Raw genomic sequence first — 19,031 nt, forward strand, 5'->3', positions numbered from 1 at the left:
TATTCTGCTGCTTCTTTAAAATAAAATCTGATGCATAAGCTAAAGAAAATTATTTTAATTGATACAAGATGTTTTAATTAATAATTTTTGATTTTTTTAAAAAGTCCCTTCTCTCAGACAGGTCATAAAATGATAGTTCCAGTGAATTGAACCACTTTAAAATGTGCTTCCTATATAGCAGAAAGGACTCAAATATTAAAAAACAAACAAAAATAATCACAAAATAAACGTTTATTACTACTTCAAAACATTTCAAAAGCAGCCAAGACAGTACTGAAAAAAGGAAAAATTAACACAGTAACAAGACTAAGGTACAATACTATGCAATAGCAATACATCTTTCATAAGATTTATAAACAGGGTATCACTAGTTTAGAAAACATCTAACACATTTGCAGAAATTAATTTAAAGTGTATCCCCATAGTAATATTTTAGAACAGTCACTTAGAAGAAGGAAGGTGAAACTTAGGTCAATTTGTTGCTAATAGTGTCAATGACATTGTAAATTATCAATTCAATTACTGACATTTACAAATGAAATGGTACAAATAAGCAGTAAGGTTGGACTTGAAAATAAGTTAAAGCGCTTTTGAAATGAGATGTATACATTTTCATGCTATGAAACAGGAGAACAGCAAACAAGAATTTTGCATTAAATTAAAATTGACCTAGAGAGAATATGGGAGAAGCAGTACAAGACAGACATTTGAACAAATACTAGATTCAAGTACAAAACCATTTACCATTTAAGTGCAAGGCTGAAGTCACAAATTAATGTTCTTTAAACTCTATTCCTAGACTCAATAAAGCTCAAAAATAATACTGCCTGCTTTCACTGTACACACATAGTTCCACAGCATGTTGTAATAACATTTGGTACAAACTTTTATAAAGTTGATGTTTTAATAATTTGTTGCTGGTGCAATAGGATCTTTAAAATCATTTAAGAGTTAGATGTTAATAAGATCATTAATAGTCCCCAAGATAAAACACTCCAGTCAATATAGTTGTCAAACATGTTCCCTTACATAAATGTCACAGAATTAATAAGGTATTAAACTACTGTTCCTACTGTGGGACAATCAGTACAGTAATACAAATTATTACTTAAAGTCAGTATTTTGATTTTGCTACTTTGAAAAAGCAGCTGGAGAAAGATTGATGCCAAGGAAGTTGTAGAAATAAAACGCATCCTTTGGTTCAAAGTACTGCTGCGATCACTGTCAGGACAGTGTCCATTTTTCAAGACTGTACTGGTTATTGGAATTGCTAATTGCACCACAATTGCCCACATGCTGTTTGTAAAAGTCTGTTCATCAGCTAATATCCCAGGCACCCCAGATTTATAGAGATACCTCTGTACTTTTAACAAGTGAATTTATGTTCAGTACTTAAAATTCACTCACTGAAATGAGATCAGAAATTTTATTGTTCTCAGTAGAAACCAAAACCATCCTAATATCACAATCTCGTACTATTTATGTATTTACCCTGCAAATGTCTCAAAAGAAAGATACTAATTGAAATAATTCCAACTTAGCCATGAAAAGTAAAAGCCAGGTGAGTGAAAATACCTACTCATGAATGTCTTCCAACCTCACCAGGAATATAAGTGATAAATATGTGTATCAAACAGCCACCTAGAAGTAATTGAAATTACTGGGGCTCATAAGTAAAATAATTCTTAACTTTTTCACAGTGGATATATTTGTATCAATTTAAGAGCTCAGAAGATTAGTTTTCAATAAATCTTGCCCTAAAAACAAAAGATGAATTGCAGTATACTGTATACACCAGTGTATTTTAGGCCACCAGTCCTCAAAAATCCCCAATTCTTGGCAATGCAATATATGTGTTTTCTAGTCACTTATTTTGTTTAAAAAAAAAAACAATCTCAGCAGTAAAAGAGAAGCCATACAGAAAATAACAAAAGGTTTTTCTTATAGGCTTCATAGAAAAAGCTTTATGAGTTTTAAAAATGCTTAAGGTTCACTTGAATATGTTTACACACAATCAGGAAAGATCTTGAATATTTATCAGTCATATTTATCAGTCAACATTTATCACTCATAATGAGTATCTGTATATACATTGATAAGATATTATAGCTACATGCAATAGTTCAAGAAACCCAGATTTAACTCAGTAATCTCATATCCCCTGAATCTGAAATTCAGGTAACACAGATTTTTTTTTCAATTGCCCTTTTTTTTCCTGTGAGTTCCTCTTAGCAGACAAAAAAGAAGCATGGTACTTCACCACCTGAAAAAAATAGTATGAATGTATCTTACATAGTTAAAATATCTTATAAATAGAGTTAAGCTGTATAAGCATAAAAATCCAAAATCCAGATTCTTACATTACCTCCATAAAGGGATAAAAGTTAAGACAGCATTGCAACTATTCAAGTGAACCTTGTACCTCTGTTTTTGAGACACTGGGAAAGACTAGTTCACACATCACACATCTTGGAAAAGGCATATGCAGGACAAAAAGTGGTGTAAATTCCTGTTCTCAGAATCATTGTTCTTCTATTTCTTTTTTACAAAAGGCGCTGCATTTATTGGAAAGAAACACACAGCAAACTAAGGCTAATTTAGGTACATGTGACAAGTTAAATACATGGTTTACCAAGAGAACCTCAGAAGGGAAACAAGCATAGGAAGTCTGGGTTTATTATTCCTGTCTGCATACAGTAAAGTTTGGTTGCTGCTTTTAAGAAAAGTCATCAGCTGGGAAGATATCATCCCAGGAATTACACTCAAGTTAGAAAACAAAAGTGGGAATCAGTAGTATTTGCAAGGTATCACCCACTAACTTCTAAAGGCATAGAAGTTTGGCAAAAAAGCATTTGCTGAAATACCTACTAATACTCACACTAATGAATATCACAACCACTGAAATGTCAGTGCTCACAGGAGTCATACCTGGAAGACACAACATTTTAATAGTTACCCCACAGCACCAGCCAAGTATTTGGAAAACACAAAGAACCACTTCCATTCAGACCAAAACAAGATCAAGAGTAGCCATATCCTTTTCCTGTAATGCAACAAGTAATCAGCTATCCACTCAACACATGCAAGAAGCTAGGAAGGAAGCTCAAACGATTCCACATGGAGGCTTCATTTCCTACACTCTGGAAAAACTTGGGCTTACCAAAATGCTTGCTTTGGAAGCTACAAATAGTTTACTGTGTAGGCATCTCTTAAATCTTTGCTCAAGAAATCTATTATCAGGAAGTGCTGTGGCAGACGCTGCACTGCATTCTGACTCAGCTGTTTCAAGTGATTCTCATGAAAGACAAGTGCTGCTCACATTGCATTGATCTACTGAGCTACACCTTCTTGTACATTTTGAGACCTAGAATGAGGAATCTTACATTCTTTTAATCTCTTAAGCCTGTGGGAAGGGAACAAGAAACAATGAGGGATTCTTCTTGTTCTGCTTTTCTCCACAGTAGAGAACACAAAGTTATTTAAAAAGAAATTATCTGACTTGATGTCCACTGACATAGAAGTGTAGAACAATTTAAGCGACCTTGACAGAGCCAGGATTTCACACTGCATTTTTCTTCCATGACTACCACCTCAAATATACAAACCATTCCCTTTGATAGCACAACTGTATTTATTCAACACGTGTCCTTTATGAAGGGAGGGGAATGACTATTTACTTTCATACTATGAATAAGTTAAATTTCTAGTGGTTAAATTTAAAATGCAAACAAACCAAAACTTGAGGAAAGGTGATGAACCCAAGAGGAAATCCAATCCAGAATTTTAAACGTGTGCTCTGTGCCAGATATGGTGCAGTTACACCCAAATGTTTTACACAAAATAGCCTTGTTATAAATAGATAAACTATCACTATTTGATTTTTAAGCAGGTTTTCCTTTTTTCTTGGGTGGACCTTTGTAGCCTTTAGCCTTTCTTCGCAAGTTTCTCCGATCTACAATGGGCACCTCAATTTCTGCTTCCTCAGAGCTGCTGTCAGCAGCCCGCTCTGCCACTGTCTGCGTGTAGTGATCCGCCTGCTCTGTAGACTCTTCTGAGGGCTCTTCCAATTGGTTCTTCTGTGCTTCCTGTCCAGAAGGCTGCTGAAAAGAAACACCCTCAAGTTCAGTCATTACCAAAGAGCTCTGACTCAAGGCAGCAGGGGCCTCCTGCAAATTGTGCCCTGCTTCCTCATTTTGATCTTCTAATGAGGAAGGTAAGTTTTCAGAAACAGGTTCTTCTGCTGCTTCAGTTACCACAGAGTTAGGCAGGCCATTGTCAGAAGGCTCTTCCTTCGACGCCAAAGCAGTTGTGTTTTCACTGGTGGTCTTTTCGGATTCTTGCTGTTCTTCAGTGACCTCCTTCTCTACTGATGTAACTTCTTCAGTCAGCATTTCTGAATCATTTTCATTTAAAACCTATGGGTGGAGGTGCCAAATCAAACGGACAATTAGTTAAAGGTAAAAGACACCAAAAAAATGCTGCCCCCAGCTAGCAACCTCAGACGATAGTTCAGCATTCAGGAGTTTTTTAATTCTATGCACATAACTTGACAGAACAGTCCTCCTTTTTGCACAAGACTATTTTGTGACCTGCATTTCATATTCAGAGTTGCTCTCTGATTTTCAAATTGCTCAAAAGAGTTGAATAATTTGAGGTATAAAAAAGCACTCTGATATTAATCTCAGGGGAAAATATTGTAAACAAATACAATTATTGTTTTGCTAGCATATAATAATCTGCTTTTGCACTATAAACAAAACACCAGTAAAACCTGTGTTCTGAAAGCAAAGGCATTTTGGCAGTAGCTAATTATTTGTACACCTCATCAGGCAAGAATTGCTACATAAAATAAGTATGTGGTTTTTCACTCTTACCAACCAGTATTTTAGTGAGAAACAGCAGTTTCATGACTGTCAAGGCAAACTGCTGCAAACATACCTTTCTTTTGGGTATCACACGCATATAGGTCCTACTTCTGCACATTGAAAAGAAACTGCACAATGAAACTATGTATTCTTATGGATTTACATCATCTGGCCTAATAATTGCTTCTCCCAATAATCTCATGCAATGTAAGGGGTCACTTTCTGTTACTTAACAAAAGAAAAAAGTCCCAGCAAGATACATATACTTTGAAGTAAAAGGTACTTCACATTTTGTTTTGGTTCTCTCACCTTTTCTGATTCAGTGTCTTCTGGAAGTTTTGCTGGAGCATCAGGGGTTAGTGGAACAAACAGTGTTACAGGTTCTTTTCCTTGATTCTCAGACAGCAATTTTAATTCGCCACTTGGAACTTCATTTACTGTCTCCCCTTCAGACATGAGTGAGGTCTTACCAGTTTCTTCTGCTACCTCACCATTAAGAGGTTCTGATGGCATTTCCTAAAAAAAAAAATCACATTTGTAAATCAAGATTATGCCTAGCTATTGTTCCCCAGCACTAATGGGAGTACATGTGATCTAAATTTGCAGCTCGATATGAGAAGCAGATAGCTCAGATATCTAGAATTGTGTACTAAGAAGGCAGAATTTAATGCAGATTTGCTAACTTAGCCAGAGTATTAATCTGTTGTTGCCACCTGCACTAAATATATAACCATAGCTTACAGTTAGGAGCTAAGACAAGACTTTTTAATGCATCTCTCATGCCTGCTGCAGTCATTCTTTGAACCTAACATGTGTAAGGTCCACTATCTCATCCATCAGTAAGAACATAAAACCCTGAGGGCACTGCTAAACACAAAGAATATTCAGAAATTTAAATTCAAATTGTTAACAAGGTGAAGAAAAAAGCTGGATTTAAAGTTGATGTTTAAATACAACAGGCAAGTTTTAAGTGGAGAACTAAAAAGAGCCAATAAAAGTCACTGAAACATTCCAGCAACAGACTTCTTAAAAAAAACTTTTTTTTTTTTTTTTTTTTTTTTTAATTAGTGCTACTGGGTCAGATCTTGACCTTATCCCAGTTCTCCAAAATTTCTTATTAGAAGAAATCAGTGAAGAAAATTAGGACAGTAACAAGCTAGAAATTCACCTTACTGAAGATTCTATAAGCTCTACTGTTCAAAATATGTACACTGAAATATTCCCCGAAACTAATTCTGTATTAGCCTTAACTTCTCAGATACACTTCTTAATGAAGCACTGGTGCAAAAAATTCAAAGAGCTGGGAGTCACGTGGAGCAAGGTAGCAAGGACCATATTTAACAGAAACTGTAGCTGTATTCTGAACTTATCTGCTTTTGTCCATCCAGCTCACCTCCATCTCACTTTGCTTCTCAGAGGGTGATACATGCATTTCTGCTTCCAGTACAGGCTGCCCCTCATTTTCAACAATTATTTCTTCATCCTTCTCAACAGTATCCAACTTAGGCACTTCTACTAAGTCTTCAGGGCTTTCAGATGCGTGGGCAAGAAGTTCTGGCCTGTAGCAGGTATTAAGAGATATCTTTTAGATTAATACATAATTTTGGTGACCTCAGCAGGGAAATTCTTTTATGAGCAATTATGCAGTGCATGCTTGCCATAGGAAATATGAATCAAGAAAACAAAATGCATCTAGAAATGGCTAACTCCTCATTAGGAAAAAAAATAGTATCAACTAGGAAAATTGCTTTGGCAATTGTAAAATTATATCTGTCTCACTTCCCTTTTATGGGAAAGAAATCTGGAATTTCGATAAGTTTGTTATTTTAAATTTAGGAAGTAGTGATGCATTTCATATTTGAAAGCTACAAAGGGTTAAGAAAAGCAGCACTCCTTTCCCCCCCCCCCCACGCCTACTGTAGAAATTATGGAATTATGAAAGCAACTATATTTGTATAATCATTGAAAATACAGATATTACAAAGACCATGACTGGAAAATAATTCAAGGCAATAAAGACATAATGGGTGAAGAAGTTGCCATCAGCTAGAGATTACATTAGCAAATAGCTAAAGATGAAGTGCTAATGCACTGCCCCACTACCGCAGGGTGGTAATGAATCATGGTTTTAAAAAGTTAGAATTTTTGCTAAGAGTAGAAGTAGTTTCCATGACCAAGATGTAAGTTAGATAGGTAAATGGTAGGTTAATAATTACTAGATGCTTAGGCTAGAGCTAATTGGTATAATTATCTGCTATTATAAATTTGCGTACAGAAGAACGTAAAATAAGTAAACTGCTAACCATGAAACACGGGGCCTTGGATCGTGCCAGAGGGTCACTGAGACCTGATGAAGACTCTCTTGACTTCATCCTTCGAGACCACTGACACATTTCGAGACCACCGACCCAAATTTAAGAGAAGAACTGCACACGCGTGAAGGACTAATGGGCTCATTTTAATATGGGATGGGGATGGGAGGTGCTGGGGTTATGCATATGTATTGTATGTAAGATCTTGGGGAATAAATAGAGGTCAAAGAACCTTGTTCGGGGCGGTCACGCCTTTTGGAGGTGACTCCCGTGCCACCCGCTGGTGAATAAACATACCACTTTGTAACTTTAATTAGTTAGAGGGTCTTTGTCCGTGATTATACCGGCTTTTTCTAATGATTCAGTAACAGTAACTCAAATATTCAGTTCTCATTTTTTAGATAAAATTTAGATGAAGTGAAACTATTACATACAAGCAAAGAAAAAAGTGCATGCAATAGATTTAGACGAGTGTACTTTGTGATCTCATAATAAAGGCAGAACAGGAGGGTTTTATCCTACATGCTAGTCTTGAGATTATGATACTCCATAGGAAAGTGCACAACAGAAGACCCGGTTTCATTTGTTGGTGTGCACAGGAAAGTACCAAGCTGATATCCTATTCTGTTGCCTTCATTTAGCTTTCTGCTTAGCTCTAGTGTAAAACACCATGTAACACATCTTCTGTAACAACAACACCTCATTGGCTTTATTTTGCAAGGCCTAAAATTTGACATTCAGATTAGTACTTTCACATACAACTAGCCAATTATTAGTAGTAGCAGCGTTTCTTAAGCTGTGGTAGCATCAAACTGTGCTGTTTAACCTGTTTGAACCAGCTTAGGGCGGTACACTGGCAGTGCTGCACAGCATCACAATACCTGTAATGCCACAGAGCAATTTAAATACAAAAAAATAGGCAGTATCTAGTTGAAGGCTTCAATTGCACAAAGATAACCCCCACAACTAATACTGTCTAAAGAAACCTCATAGAAAAAGCTTGAGTGAATTCCTCGAAAATAATCAAGTTATCTTCAGTTTGTCAAAAGAGGCTTTGGGAGTTGAAGTGAGTTTCTTTGGAAGAGAATGAGAGGGAGACATACATATGGAGCAGGGTGGGGTGGGCACAATGTGTCTATATCTACTTATAGTAGATATTCTGAATGGAAAGCCACTGCAAATTATTACTCCAAGTCCTGTCCTGTAAGAACTGTATTGGCGCACAAGTCATACTACTCTTCAATCCACATATGATGATTGCTACACAAGTTAACATAATTTAAACTGGAAATGGTTTTGGGTTCTTTTCAGGATGTTAGATCAGATATGATGCTTTAAAATATTGTCTGAGCAAAGAGCTTTCCTTTGAAGGCATGGCTGCCTATAACACTTGTTGCTAGCTGACATGCACTTTCCAGCTGAACAGTCAGATCATATTTTACTGCAATATATCAACCACAGCAAGAAGTTGGGAAGGGATACCTCCTCAAAGACCACACAGAGTATTATGGAGAGAAGTCCAGATATATTATCTCAAGGAACTGTGAATACAAGTATTTTTACCATTGTACAGATTCAGCTACAACAGGACAGTCTCAGCCTTCCTTCTTTTTCTATTATTTCTAGTATCTGCTGAGCTTTCACAGGTAATACATTTTGGTGCAATCACCCTTTAAATGATGTCTCACTTTTCTTTCTTCCTTTTTTGCATTAGGCTTTACTTTCAGTATTTTTAAAATCAAGCAAGTAAAGTAGGGAGAAAGGAAAAGAAATACCAGTTGCACACTCTGAGACACTAATGTAGTTTGTGACTGCCCAAGCAACAAAATAAGAAATCAGTAAAAATGGGCTCCTAGTACCTGCTTTTGGACACTTGAAGAACATTTTCCTCATCTCGTTGAGAAGTTTCAAGTCCAGGTTTCTGTCTATATTTATTTAGCTTCTGACGTTTTAACTGACCACTCCGTGTCCAGATGGGAACATGTGTTACATTAGGGTCTTAGGAGAATAACACCAAAAAAAAAAAAAAAAAAAAAAAAATCAAGTGAACAAATTCAGTCTGAGATCTATATATAACCTCCCCACCAAAAAAGAAAGTTTATTAAATAGAGTGCCACTAAAACAGCATTTCATTGTGGTACTGTTTTTCTGAATAGTATCTTTACCAAGACTCATAACAATTTTATCTGAATTCCTCTGAAAAGCGAGTTGAGTTTCAGTACCTTAGAGGAAAGCATGTTTTTATATCCATTTTTACAGATGAATGAAGTAAAATGAAAAGCTGTAAAATAGCCTGCACAACTATTGATCTAGAGTAATTGCAATACTGATAATCAATGTTATTTTTACCTTCAGATGTGCTTGCATGGACATCTGTTGATTCTTTATCTTTCTGAGAGTCAGCCTGTGGAGCAAAAGCAAAGCTAATGTTATTCTAAAATTTTCTGAATTAACTAAAATATCTTCTAGTCCTACCTGTGGTTGCATCTTTCTAAAGCACTATTTCACAGTAATGATCCTAAAAAAAAGCAGCTACAATAATTATTAAATTTATATCTAAGTCTTCTGTCTCAACAAATTTAATATTTTTAGAAGCTACCTTTATGTCATGGATGACTAATTTTCCTGTTTTTTACTTCTGGCCTCAAAGTAGAGGATAATACTTGAAAATTACCTGTGACTATAAAAAATATTACCCAGATTTTTTTCCTAACAGTTCTGCTTATAACAAGTGTCCACAGAATTAAATTATAGGAGCCTCTTTCTGTTTGTTTCCTGTTTCTGTATAAACCCAAAGGATTACACTGCCGTGGTTGGCAAAATTTAATTGTGAAGTCTTATTTTTATACTTGTCTACTACTCTATAGTTTTATTTTTATCATGACATCCAACAGAATATGGCAACCCATGTAAAAAATATGAAAAAACAGAACTTGGTGATTCATCAGTAATGCAGCTTACATGCACAGTCAGCACAAGAGACTGCTTAAGTCCTTGTCCCTAGAACTTTTTGTGTTACCTGTTTCTCCACACCATCCCAATACCCTAATTTTTTTCTGTAAGTTAGCTGAGGATTCAGCACTTGATACAGTAAAGTGAGTAAAAACTGTACACATTAAAGTAAAATAATACACATTGTTTTTCTTAGTTGCTAGTAATAATCTGGAACAGCAATTATCAGCATCCTGGTCCATTCTTCCAGTCTCACTTCCAATAAGGCAGAAGAAGGCTGGCAAAAAGTGTCCATGTCTATATTCTGCTATTTGAAGTAGTTTCAAGTGAGTCTTAAATACACAAAAATTTGTAAAGTAGCAACAAATCATTCTAGAAGCAAAATGCACAAACTAGGGAGCAAAATAAGTGAAAGGTGAAAATTAAAGTTGGGGAATGTTTTTTCACGGTTTGGGGGAGGGTGGGGTATTTTATTTTCTTAGGTGGTCCAACAATTTACAAGCCATCTGCACAACTGCAGATACCAATTTTAGAGCTGCCAGCACTTTTACCAAGCTATGAGGAGTGGGAACACTTAGGTATTTACTGTCTTTTCCTCTGAAATAGGCAAGAAGCAGGACTTAAGAAACAAACAAAAAAAAAGATCAAAAGAACTACTATCACTCTGCTATTTTCTCCAAGTGTATCCATACAGCTCTATAACCAAAACGTGTAAGTTTTTAGATCATTTTGCTGATATGATCATTACTGGAATCTATCTAAAACCCAGACATGAGGCTAGAGACACTGTTACAAATGAAAGACAACTAAGAGTTATTACTTCCAGTCATTGAGAGATTAAAAACATCACTACTTTCCTGCCAATTTTGCTTTGGGAAATACTGATTTTCTCAATTGGGAAAACTTGTCTTAAATTCCAAATTAAAGTTTAAACATTAATCTGAGAATATTGATTTAGCTATTATTTCCCATTTTTAATTAAAGCACTGACTTCCACAAAAGCATGGTCATTTCTGTAACAGACAGTCCTTAAAGCATGCAAATCCATGCTTATGGTACTTTGAGCTATAAATGATTGTCAAGCACATTCTGTATGGCTTCAGAATACAAATGAAATAAAGGAAGAGCTTCATAATATTTAATGACCCAAATATATTCATGACCTCATGTCCATGAGCAATTGTAATCTGGTTGCTATATCAAATACATCCAAAGAAAGCTGCAGTCTTTTTGTGTGGACAATGCATAACACTCCATGCAAGCTCAACATTAACAATTGTATTGAATTGTGACATGGATAGGTACCTGTAAAAATAGCTGGTCTAAACAGTTTAATCTCAGAGACAGCTGAAATATTCTCCTTTATGTAATCTGCTAGTAAATGGCTCAAATTGCAGACCCTGACAGCTGCAGTACAGACTCTATACAGCATTGGGAAACCCCACTTACACACAAAAATAATTAAAAAAAAAAACAAAACAAAAAAGCCAAAACCAAAAATCAAACCAAAACAAAAAAACACTAATCCATCTTAGTCATTAGCACTACATCACAGAAAAGCATTACATCCACACAGAAAGTAACATAACCATTTATCTTTTATATACATTATGGCAAATTCAGTTGTAATGATATGGGCAAGAAAAATTTCTCATAACTGTCTTTTTGTGTAACAACACAATTAACAAAAGAGGTAAGACTGTGCACCTACATTTAGCTGTGTTTCTACCTCAGTCCCTGGTCCACTTGCTTCAGGCACTGCAGACTGACGAAAATTATCCTCTGCTTGCAAACTCTTATTTTCCTTCTTTGAGGCCTCTGCTGTGAAGATTTAAAAGAGGCAACAGAGAAAGAGAAAATTATAGTACCTTTATATAACAACTGTTTGTCTTACTTTCAGCTGGGATAGAGTTACTTTTCTTCCTAGTAGTTCATACAGTGCTCTGTCTCAAATTTAGTGTGAGATAACACATTGATGACTTAGTTGTGCCAAATAGGGGTTACCCTAATTCAAGGACTTTTCACTTCCTTATCCTGAGTGAGCAGGTGCACAAGAAGCTGAGGAGCAGCCAGGACAACTGACCAAAGGAATATTCCATACCACATTGTTAAGCCTCGTATATAAACCGGGAGGGGCTAATCACTGCAACTTGCATTGTGTATCAGTTCTCTCTCGGGTTTTATTTTTCTGGTTTTGTTGTCTCCCTTCTCATTATGATTATTATGTTATGCTTCTGTTTAATGTGATTTCAATTATTAAACTGTTCCTGTCTCGATCCAGAGGTTTTACATTTTTTTCAGACTCTCCTCCCCACCCCATTAAGGGGGAAATCAAGCAGATGTGTGGCACTTATTTGCTTGTCAAGTGTGAAGGAAAGGTCTTCAAGGAAGAGATTCCATGTCATCCAGGCAAGTGGACCACCATTGAGAGAAAAGTGTCTGAGGGAGCTACTGTGCTAGACATGATTTGTTATGACCCAAAGAATGTGTAGTCACATAAAGATCTAGAAAAAGTCCAATGCACATAACCCACATGGTAGATATTTGTATATGTAGCACACCATCATCATGTGCCAGCTCATTGGCATAAATGACCTGGAGAGATGAAGAAGTACCCGCGGTGGATGAAAATCTCACTTCCTATCTGACTTGCCTTTCAATTGTGAAAAAATCTGTTCAAAAATTATGAAAGATAGCTCCAGGAGTTCCAGCAACAAAAAGAAGACAGCTTCTACTCCCCACCTGTACAAACAAGTATCAGCTAATAAGAGTATTCTTTTCCTCAAGAAAGAGGATAAAGACTACACACCATGGTTTTTAAAATCCTGTGGGACCACAGAAAGGATATGAAAAAATGAGTTGGAAAATCTACCTTCACCCTAGAGGCACAGGCATGTGAACTGCAGGAAAAACAATCACAAATGCGGATTCTTGGAAAATTGCTGCTCCAGTCTCCAGTAGGCAATTCCCCAGACAGAGTGAAATGGCTAATCTTGCTCCTGATTCTATGGTAAAGAATTATAGTCCTTTTTCACAAGAAGTGGGTGGAGATTTTTATATCCATTACTATTGGGCCCTGCCTCCCATCAATGGGAGAAGAGGATTGGTTAAGCTCACTAGAATGTGAGGATCCAGTGGCCTAGAATGTCAAACCCACAAGAGTATAAGGCTCTAACAGACATTATTGCACAGTCTGCCATAATGCCATCATGCTCTAGAGGGTAAGAACTGATTTGTTGTTCTGGAGTGGCAGAGTGATCCCAACAGCTGATTATATTGCAGACTGAGACTAGCCTGACTGGGAATGAGTGGCAAAAGCATGCCACTGTGACTGACCCAAAGACTCTGTGCATCTTTGGCACAGACTTTCAGAAGAGGATATTTCAAGGACCCAAAAGAGTATCATTGGGTTTTCACTACAGCTGCCTTGGAGACAGGGGAAATTAGGCATCTGTCTGCCCAGCATTTTCTCTCAGAGGACCCTTCTGTTGTGGGGCTGTTGAGTGACAGATAGTGCCAGTCACTACCATAATCATGCACCAGCAGAAAAGCTGCACAAACTTGATTGTCCAGGAATCTTGAAAGTGATCAAGGACTGGCCTGAAAAGATTTTGGAATATCACTAGAGGAGAAGGTGACCCATTCTGAAGACGGCTCACTGCGTAATAAATTATCAGAAAATGAGAAGAAGTATGCCTTATTTACTGATCGTTCTGCCACATTGTAGGAAAGGATCAGAGATCGAGTCTCTTACAAGTCACTGAAGGTGAATATAGTGAGATTGCAGAAGTGAAAGCCATCCAGCTGGCTTTAGACATTGCTGAATGAGAAAAATGGCTGATACTTTAGTTCTATAGTGACTCTTGTAGTGGCAAATGCCCTGTGGGGTGGTTGAAGCAATGGAAGAAGAGCAACTAGCAGCAAAAAGGTAAGGCCATCTGTGACAAGATACTGCTATCTAGGTGGAGAACCTGGCTGTCAAAGTATCTTACATGGAGTGATGCACCCAAGGAATGGGCCATAGAGGAACACCAAAACAACCTGAAAGTACGTCAGGCTGCTACGATCAAAGTGACTCAGATGGATCAATATAAGAAAAAATTATTTCTAGCTTGGTGCACCCATGACACCTCAGATAATCAAGGATGAGATGCAAACTATAGGTGGACACATGATCCAGGGATTCATCGAAGGACACAACTGCAGATTGTCCATGAATGTGAAACATGCTCTGCAATTAAACAAGCCAAGTGGTTAAAGCCTCTCCAGTGTGGAGAATGACAACTGAAATAGAAATACGGGGAGAATGGGCAGATAGACTATATCACACTCCCCCAAAACTCCATGGAAAATGTCATGTGCTTATAATGGTGAAAGCAACCACTGGAGTGGAGAGAACATAGGCTGAACCCCATGCCATCACCAGGAACAGTGGGTCTTAAGAAGGAAACTTAAAGAAAATAACAGAAATTCCAGAATGAGATAGTGGGACTAATTTCCTAAACAACATCATAGACAACTGGGCCAAAGACCACGGCATTGAGGGAATATCACACTCGCTGTCATGCACTCAGCCTCCAGAAAAATGAAATTATAACAGACTGCTACCCATTTATCCTGGAGCAGAGGGTGGCTGGACCTTTAAACATTGGCACACACATTTAGCAGAAGTCACATGTTAAGTAAACACTAGGGAATCTGACAGTCTGGCACGTCACAGTCCAAACTTATATACACGGTAGAAAGGGATAAATTTCCTGTAGTGTACATAAATATGCAGGGGGAAACAGTCTGGGTTATTCCTGCTTCGAGGAAAGGTAAAGTAATTTGTGGAACTGGGTTTGCTCAAGTACCTAGGTCCACTTATCAGGTAATGCAGGATGATGAGGAAGTCCATTGCATTCCTTATGGAGATACGATTTTGGCTGAGAATAGCCAATAAATTAAATTGCATGATGTTAATTGCCACATAAAACTTTATACTGTCTCTTTCATGGTTATATGCCTATTACTGAACTGAGTACCTCACAGCACCCATTTTCACCATTCTGAATTTAGGGATCTGAACCCAATTACCATTCAATTTCCATATCAAGGGTATTACAATAAAAATTACCCAGACCAATGAAGAATTAACTTTGTGAAACCAAACAAGTGCAGTGGTGACAGAAGGAGAACTGGCTCCAGCATGCAACAATCCAACTTCCACACCACAGAACATCATGTTTAGTATATAAACTGAGGACAGTTGGCTAGAAGGGGCTGCTTGGGAATTGGCTTAGCATCTGTCAGCAGGTAGTGAGCAACTGCACTGTGCACCACTTCTCTCTCTTGGGTTTTATTTCTGTTTTTGTCTCCCTTTTCATTATATTTATTACATTTTATCTTATTTTACTTATTAAACTGTTCTTATCTCAACCCACATATTTTACTTTTTTTTACTCTCCTTCCCATCCCACTGAGGGAGGAGAGGGTGAACAAGCAGCTGTATGGTAACTTAGTTGCCAGCTGGGGTTAAAATATGACACCATTCAAAACATGATCTCACAGGTCTCAGGACAAATAGAAATCTTTCTGCTAGTTTCTACACTGTTCACAAAAGTCACTCTTGTAGAGTATTTGTTCAACTTTGTAGTAAAGTGTCAGAAACAAAGCATCCATACCTGCAATTCTGAGATTTTCTTTTTGCACTATGGACATAATAGACTTTCTCTGGAACCAATCTCCGCCTCCCTCCACTTGCCACAAAAGGTTTTTATCCCCAGGGTACTTCTCAAGGTACTGTTTACAAGCTGAGCAAACACAAGAAAAAAACACTATATTATAGATACTATATACTCAGCTATATCTCATTTTTTAAAGTTTATCTGAAATAAAATCATTTTGCAATCTACCATCATACACAATCAACAAGAAAAAGAACAGTTTAACAAAATAAACAGTTTTGAAATATACTGAAACAATTGAAATAAACATTATTGCTTTACTCTACACATCCTTAATGAATCCTTTCTTAATATAACTTTAAATACTTTCCATTATTATCTTAAAATGCAAACAAAGATGAATGGATTTTCTTCTTTTCCCGGTACCCACTTGAGATTTTTGTGACTTCACTAGTCACTGTTCCTGACAACTATAAGACCCAAATCAGGAGGGAAGAGTTCTTAAGCAGAGGATGTAATCAAATGCTTTTTGTCATCTCATGCTGTAGTAGGCACCTGTGACAAGCACTCTCTGGGAGTGTTAACATGTTACCATTGAATGGTTAATCACTGTTCACTTCCAGAATATTTTCTGTGCTGCTGTCCTTCCATCTCTTTTTTCTCTATACCTGTATCAAACATACAGGTGAAGAGATATGCATGCTTTGACATTATTCTCTGTTAATTGCTAGAAAAACTACCATTTTTCACCTGGTTCACTACTGATGCAGTTTCAGAGTACACGATCCCCACTGTGTCATTTCTTGACTACAGAAATGAATAAATCATTGCATTCCGCTCAAGTAATTTTCCTAGTTGAAGCCTAACAAATCAGGTCTTATCAGATCTAGTGACCAACTGTGGTGCTTGGAAAAGCAGAAAATTTCTACTGGTTAAGAAGGCCAGATAAAAATGTTCATAGAAGGAACTCTGGCAAATGGCCTAAAAAGGAACATGCCTTGAGAAACAGGGCAAAATAAACGTTCTTGTCTGAACACAGTCACAAGAACATAGTTCCCAAAATCCATGTAGTTTCCTACATTACATAGTCCTCTTAGGCAGCTAATGGAAGAACCATGTGTGTTTTCCTTGTATTTTAGAACTGTGCCTTCTGATACGCAAGTTAAAGCAGAGCCTAGTATATCCTGTTGATCAGAAGTTCAGAGAAAACATGAATTAAACGACCTCGTGAGATTTAGGTGTGAGCAAGAAAAAGGTGCTACAAGGCAGATACACATTAGATCCTACACACAAACACCCCAGCCATTCTACAGGCTTGGTGGGGAAAACAGGACAGTGGTAAAACTTCACAGCAGCAGAAAGCCAACAGAGTTCAAACAATCTAGTTTTACATAGAGGATTAAAAATTGAATCAAAAACTACTTCATCTAAAACAAATCAGGATTTTTAGCCTTCATGAAAGTGCAGAAAATTTAATGAAGAACCTGAGGATGAGGCCACAAACATGGACAATACTCATTTGGACAAGTAAAGAAACCCCAAAGAAGATCAGAAGAAAAAATTAAAGAGCTTGCCTGTATACAGGAAGGATGACAGTGGATATCGTAGGCCAAGAGGCTCCTCAGTAAAGGAATCCACAAAGTCTTCCAACATGATTAGACCAGAGTCTTTCCCACGATGTTTCTTTCTAACAAACATTGTGTCTAGCACTGGCAACTTATACTTCTGATAAAGAGGATAGCTACAAACACTTCCTGAAATAATCAGAGGGAAAAAATATCATCAGTATGGATGACATAACTGACATGCTGCAGCATGTATTTTAGCATATTTAAATAAAGACTTTTATAAGTTATAAAAATTCCAAACTATATAATATTAAGTAACAGCACGTAAAATTATTAAAAAAAATTATAACTTTATGAAAAATAAATAATTTCTATTAGTCATTGATTAACTTTTCTGAGCAAGCTTCATAAGGTTGACAAGATACACCAGTAGAATAATGTAATAGGAAAAGTCTGTAGTACCAGAAAAGAATAGACAAGACAAAGAGGACAGGCTCACTTTGAAATCTCACTATACAGTTCCATATGAAAATTATAGTAAAAATGAAGCTGAAAGATGGAAGAGGAATTAGGAGAAAACAAAACTATTTAAGTACATTTTATGCTGATTATATGACTTCTCAGGACAAATATGAAGACTAATTGAGTTCTTGCTTAAAGACTGAAATGATTCCAATGTTTTAAATGAAGACAAAAAAATGCTAGGGTATTTTACGCTGAAATTCTCCCATAAACAATTTATTATTCAAAATTAAACAAGCATGGAACAGATGGTCACAACATATAGGTACTTCAGTATCAGAGGATTATCCAAAGGTAGCTATGAACTCAGTGGTGAGAAAAAGATGGCATATAATGGCTTTAAGACAGTCCATTAATAGCCAATTCATTTTCAGGGCCTTCAATGAATCTGTGAACTATGCCAAAGAATTGCCCTTTTCTCTAACAAGACCAATGAGACACAAAGATGGCTATATAACCCAGTTAGTCTTTGCAACCTTGTATTTTTTAGGACCCATGAACATACTTATTTTAGGGCCACGAAAACAATCAGAAGGCTGAAGCACCTCTTGCACGAGGAGAGGTGAAGAAAGCTGGTGTTGTTCAGCCTGGAAAAGAGAAGGATTTGGGGTGACCTAATTGTGGCCTTTCAGCACCTGAAAGGAGCCTACAAGAGCTGGAGAGGTCATGTAGTGACAGGATAGATATGGGACAGTGGCCTTAAGCCACAGTGGGGTAGATTTAGGTTGGATATTAGGAAGAAATTCTTTACTGTGAGAATGGTGAGGCTCTGGGACAGGTTGCTTAAAGAAGGTGTGAATGTCTCATCCCTGAAATGGAATGTTCAAACTGTGTTCAAACTGTGAAGCTGTGAATGCCCCATCCCACATTCATGCCAGGCTGGATGGGGTCCTGGTCTAGTGGAAGGTGTCCCTGCCCATGGCAGGGAGTTGAAACTAGATAGTCTTTAATGGTCCACTCCCACCAAAATCATATTATTTTCATTTTGCAAGCAAGGGAATCTTGAGCAGAGAGGTTGCATTACTTGGTGTGTTGGTTTGAAAGTAAAACCAGTGCGAGACTCCAAGTCAGTAATACAATTTAATAGGAGAAAAGAGAAAAATTAAAATACATGCAATAATATATAAGAAACAACCACCGACACAG

At 37.0% G+C, this 19,031-nt stretch overlaps 1 protein-coding gene across 4 annotated transcripts in view; it reads right to left on the bottom strand.

Moving 5' to 3' along the window:
• Positions 1–213: 213 nt before the first annotated feature.
• The window catches only part of FAM169A (family with sequence similarity 169 member A), a 48,035-nt gene continuing 29,217 nt past the window's right edge, over positions 214–19,031 (bottom strand). For 3 of the 4 annotated variants that reach the window (XM_088156163.1, XM_088156164.1, XM_014886510.2), the window contains exons 6-13: positions 17,370–17,549; positions 15,793–15,921; positions 11,841–11,950; positions 9,527–9,581; positions 9,037–9,175; positions 6,259–6,424; positions 5,175–5,381; positions 214–4,415 (exon numbers count right to left, since the gene is read on the bottom strand). In XM_088156163.1, the coding sequence (XP_088012289.1) occupies positions 3,882–4,415; positions 5,175–5,381; positions 6,259–6,424; positions 9,037–9,175; positions 9,527–9,581; positions 11,841–11,950; positions 15,793–15,921; positions 17,370–17,549 (1,520 nt within the window). In that variant the 3' untranslated portion in view covers positions 214–3,881. The remainder of the gene's footprint in view (positions 4,416–5,174; positions 5,382–6,258; positions 6,425–9,036; positions 9,176–9,526; positions 9,582–11,840; positions 11,951–15,792; positions 15,922–17,369; positions 17,550–19,031) is intronic. The other variant, XM_014886345.2, reaches the window with a different exon arrangement.

The sequence above is a fragment of the Sturnus vulgaris genome, chromosome Z (genome assembly GCF_052056855.1).
Source record: "Sturnus vulgaris isolate bStuVul1 chromosome Z, bStuVul1.hap1, whole genome shotgun sequence".
Taxonomy (NCBI): domain Eukaryota; kingdom Metazoa; phylum Chordata; class Aves; order Passeriformes; family Sturnidae; genus Sturnus; species Sturnus vulgaris.